This window comes from Saccostrea echinata, unplaced genomic scaffold, assembly GCF_033153115.1.
Source record: "Saccostrea echinata isolate AGI-Se365-2 ecotype Australia unplaced genomic scaffold, CSIRO_AGI_Sech_v1 ptg000009l, whole genome shotgun sequence".
Taxonomy (NCBI): Eukaryota; Metazoa; Mollusca; class Bivalvia; order Ostreida; family Ostreidae; genus Saccostrea; species Saccostrea echinata.
In genome coordinates this window covers 52,140,974-52,145,245 of record NW_026889758.1, presented here as the reverse complement: position 1 = coordinate 52,145,245, position 4,272 = coordinate 52,140,974, and the positions used below count along the sequence as shown (strand labels likewise).

Sequence of the window (4,272 nt, the reverse complement as noted above, 5' to 3'; positions counted from 1 at the left end):
CCGGTAAGCAAATATTACCCTTCGGTAAAGAATTAAAGTAAAGCGAATATTGTGTTTCTTTGATGATACATGTACATGGGAAGAGATTTTAGAAAACAAAAGATGAGATAAAGCAAATAAGGGCTCAATCGTACAGAGTTTTATAATGATATTTTAGTAGGAAATGGTACATTTGATAAACATAATTTATCAAATTATAGTAGAATAACTGATACCGTATAAGCAGAAATTTTTAGCGAGGATTTAATTTTGGCAATATTAGCGAGGATGTTGAGATCGCTAAAATTGAATATCACTAACAATTCATTCCCTGTCTGGAGGTTATTGTTATGTTTAAAGGCATCACATAATCGCTAAAATTAAATACTGTTTCTAAAGGACAAATCACTAAATTTGCGTCTCGCTAAAACTTCTACTGATACAGTAATTGAATGCTGATTGCCTCTATCAATGAAATGGCAATGCAAATTCCCTATCAAGTATTCTTCTTTGTTTGCTTTGATGACCCATGGTTTGACCTTTTCTGACTCGTTTTTCCAAAGTATCATCATTCCGATAAAGACCTTACTCTATATTTCTCTTAATGCCTGAGACATAGCATTCCAGAACTCTTCTGGAATTTCTTTGTCATACTCCAGATATGTCTGTTCTCTTATTACATCCTTTAGAAATGGCGGTAAGACAGCTACAAGATCTTTGTCCACAAGAACAATAAGTAAAGTTGTTTCCCCTCCTCTATAGATATTTTCCATTCGAGCCATTTGAGCTTCGTATATGCAAAATTCAGATTCCAAAAAAGCTTTACTCAGAAAACAGACCGTATGTTTACTATTGTGAATAGCATTGGTAATGTTTTCTGCTACGTTAACACCAATTATAAAGTCACGACTGTGTATGCAAAATTTAAAATTATTTTCTCTTTCTAACTTCAAAAGGTTTGGTATAAACTCTGCCCTTTCACTTTCAGCGTAAGAAATGAAAGCATCAAATTGATACTCTCTATCTGTATCTAAGATCCTTGAATATCCTTTATAACTTCTCTTACCAGCGTAATACAAATAACGCAGTCTCCATCTATATCTATACATTATGGCAGAAGTAACAAAAATAATTGTGACCAGTAAAATAATGGTCACTATGACTATTGTTGTTGTAAATGATGTACATTGACGCTCTAAAGAAGTGATTATCTGCTCTAAATGGCGCAGTTCAATCTTTTTTCCGTCTGTGAATGTGCAAGTGTAATTCTCTCTGTCAACGAAATATTTATTTGAAGATTCTTTCATCCATTTCAGGAATTCCATGCTTTGGCATGTACACTGTAAGGGGTTGTTTGACATCTGGATAAAGAGTTGTTTCTCCCTAGAAGCATCTAAGAAGTCCATTGATTTTGAATCCATCATCACAATTTTATTGGAAGACAAATCTATGCTGCGCAATTTTGAGGCAGCTGACATATCAAATGTGACACTCTCTATTTCATTATTACTTAGGTTAAGATTCTCAATATTTGACGTGAATACAAACACATCTTTATGCAAGTTAGTTATCCAGTTGTAGGACAGATCCAGTACCTTCAAACCACGGAGATGATCAAATACATGTTCTGAGGACTGACGCTTTAATTCCTTTCCTAAAAGATTTCCGGATAAGTTCAGAAATAACAAATTGGTCATATTTTGAAATGCCTGTTTAGTAATGTTAAAGCAGAAGTTGTTCGAGAAATCAAGGTATTCTAGACGCCAAAGTCCACTTAAATGTTGTATATCATATATCAGATTTCCCTGAACATGCAGATGTGTTAATGAGTTCTGTGGTGTTATTCCAATATTATCTATCAGAGGAAGATATATTTTCTGATTAGCGATGCTAAGAGATTTTAGCTTCGGGGGTAATTGATAAAAAGAGAACGCAGGTGACACTTTATATTCCGTTCCTTCCACAGTAAGTTCCTCCTCTTTGTTATCACAGCTGTTAGAATAATAATTACAGCCTGTTTCATGGGTAGGATCATCGTATGTATTGTCAAAGTCTAATCTTTCTAAATTTAAAAGAAAGTCTCCTTCAAGTACATAAGCCCCGTAAATCAGCGGGTTATCATCAATATTTATATATTTCAATGTCTTAGGAAGGTACATAAAAAGCAGATGTTCAATGATGCCTATCCTATTCTGTACCAAGGACAACACTTTCAAAGAAGTATTTCTAAGATATTTGATATGGTTTATTCTTAATATCAGCGAAAGTCCATTTGTACATTGAAGATTATTTGCAAAAAGCGTTTGGATTTTTGAATACTGCAGATCATGAGTGATATTTGGTAACACAGATATTGTAAGGTCTAGGTTATATGAAATATCTAGAAATTCGAGGTCATTCAAGTGTACAAAGGCTCCCTTCTCTATATATTTGATATTACAAGAAGATAAATATAAATGTTTCAATTGTTGGAAAACATTGAATGTATCATTCTCGATGCTATTTAGAATACAAAGACCACCATAAAACTTAAATACAAGAATTTGAATCGAATTATTTTTTTCAAATGCGTCCTCGAAGTTATGGCCACCTAATCCATTTAGTTCGATATGCCTTAATGACGAAAGTCCGTAAAAGCCTTCCTTAGAGTACTTCATTACCTTGATCTCACTTTCAGGGATTTCAGAACAATTATCCTTCATGAGCAAAGTATCGAGTTTTGTCAGATTCTCAAAAAAGCGTGACGGCCATTTCTTATATCCCTGCCATAAACAATTATGTTCAATATTTAGCCATTGTAAATGTTTGTATCTTGAAAGAACTGTCTTGTTTGGATTTCTGATATTATTATCGCTTATATCTAGCCGCACGATCTCTTGCGGCATGTCAGTAGGTATTTCAGTAAGACCATTATTGTTAAGATAGATGCATCTAACATTTTGGTAGAATCCTGGAGAATGAGTTAGGTTCAGCGAGCTGCAATCTGCGCTTAGCATCCCTCTATCGAAATAACATCGGCACTTTGCTTCAGAGGAGCAGCTTAGTTGTAGTGTCTGTCTCAAAAATGTCAATAAAACACAGAACCAAAGAGTTGCGTTGAGACTCATTTTCTTGAAGTATAACTAATGATGCTTTGCCTACAAAGAAAATGAAGAGGAACTTAAGGAGGGACCTATGTCGTTCGACGTCAGAGCTGCTGTGTTTGACGACACAATAGCGGCGTGTCTTGTCACTCCTTCATAAGGAATTTGCAGTTGACCTTTGCACTAATGTGCATAGGCTACATGCAGTTGTGATATGAGGTCTACATGTAAGCAGCTAGGTATGTACCTATTCATGTATCACAAATTGCAGATTTGCCAAAAATAGATTGAAAGTAGAATTTGTTATTATCTCTTGCTGATTAAATAACATTTTTAGCAATTTCAAATGAAAAAAAATTGCGCTTCAATGACATGTTCAGAGCAAGATCCGTCATAATTAAGAGCTCAAAGCGGCTTGGCATATAAATGTATGCTTAATTGATGGTATACAGTGCATTTACACAATAAACCTGCTTGAAACAGTGTGTGAGAAAAATAAACTTTCACGTACTACGTAGGTAAAATGTCTGTTTCTTATGTTTGTATGTGGTGTAGACATGGTGAAAGGGGGGTGTGGGTGTTATCCAAATGCGTGAAATCAGGTAGAATAAAAATCAGTGTAGATAGTACTTAATTCTTAAAACAAACTGAGCCCGTGTGGCGCAGTGGTTAGAGCGTTCGCTTTAGAGTTGGGGAGTAAGGAGTTGATCCTTACGTCGCAGGTTCGAATCCCACTGTGGGACGTGGAGACCGGTCCTTCGGATGACACCGTATAAACCGATTTCCCGTGTCGCAGTAAGTGCTGGCACGAAAAAGATCCCTCACTACTCAATGGCCCTGAGTGCCGAGTATAGGTCAAAATTTGTAGCTCTCCACCGGCAAGTGGTGGTGTCTCCATATGAGTGAAAATTCTCGAGAGGGACGTTAAATAATAACAAACAAACAAACAAATAAAACAAACTAATTTCCTTGTAATATTTCTTAATATTTTGTACAGTGATATGTACGTCAATGTTATTTTAATGTTCTCTTAGTGCAGAAAGGTAATTTTTTTTTTTAGAAAATCAAAATAAAAACTTAATATTTCTCATTTATTTGCGTATAAAGGTATACTTTTTAAAATCAAAATAATAAGACAAGATTTTTCTTTGAAATGTTTTCATAACAAAAGTTTCACACAAAGACGTTTTTCAATATCATCTATAAAACA

The 4,272-nt window shown here is 34.8% G+C and overlaps 1 protein-coding gene across 1 annotated transcript; it reads right to left on the bottom strand.

Annotated features, from left to right (window-relative positions):
- Window positions 1-569: 569 nt before the first annotated feature.
- LOC133182874 (toll-like receptor 4) lies at window positions 570-3,063 on the bottom strand. The gene has a single exon (XM_061317721.1). It carries the CDS (start codon window positions 2,973-2,975, stop codon window positions 570-572), a length of 2,406 nt encoding a protein of 801 aa, XP_061173705.1. The 5' UTR covers window positions 2,976-3,063.
- Window positions 3,064-4,272: the final 1,209 nt, after the last annotated feature.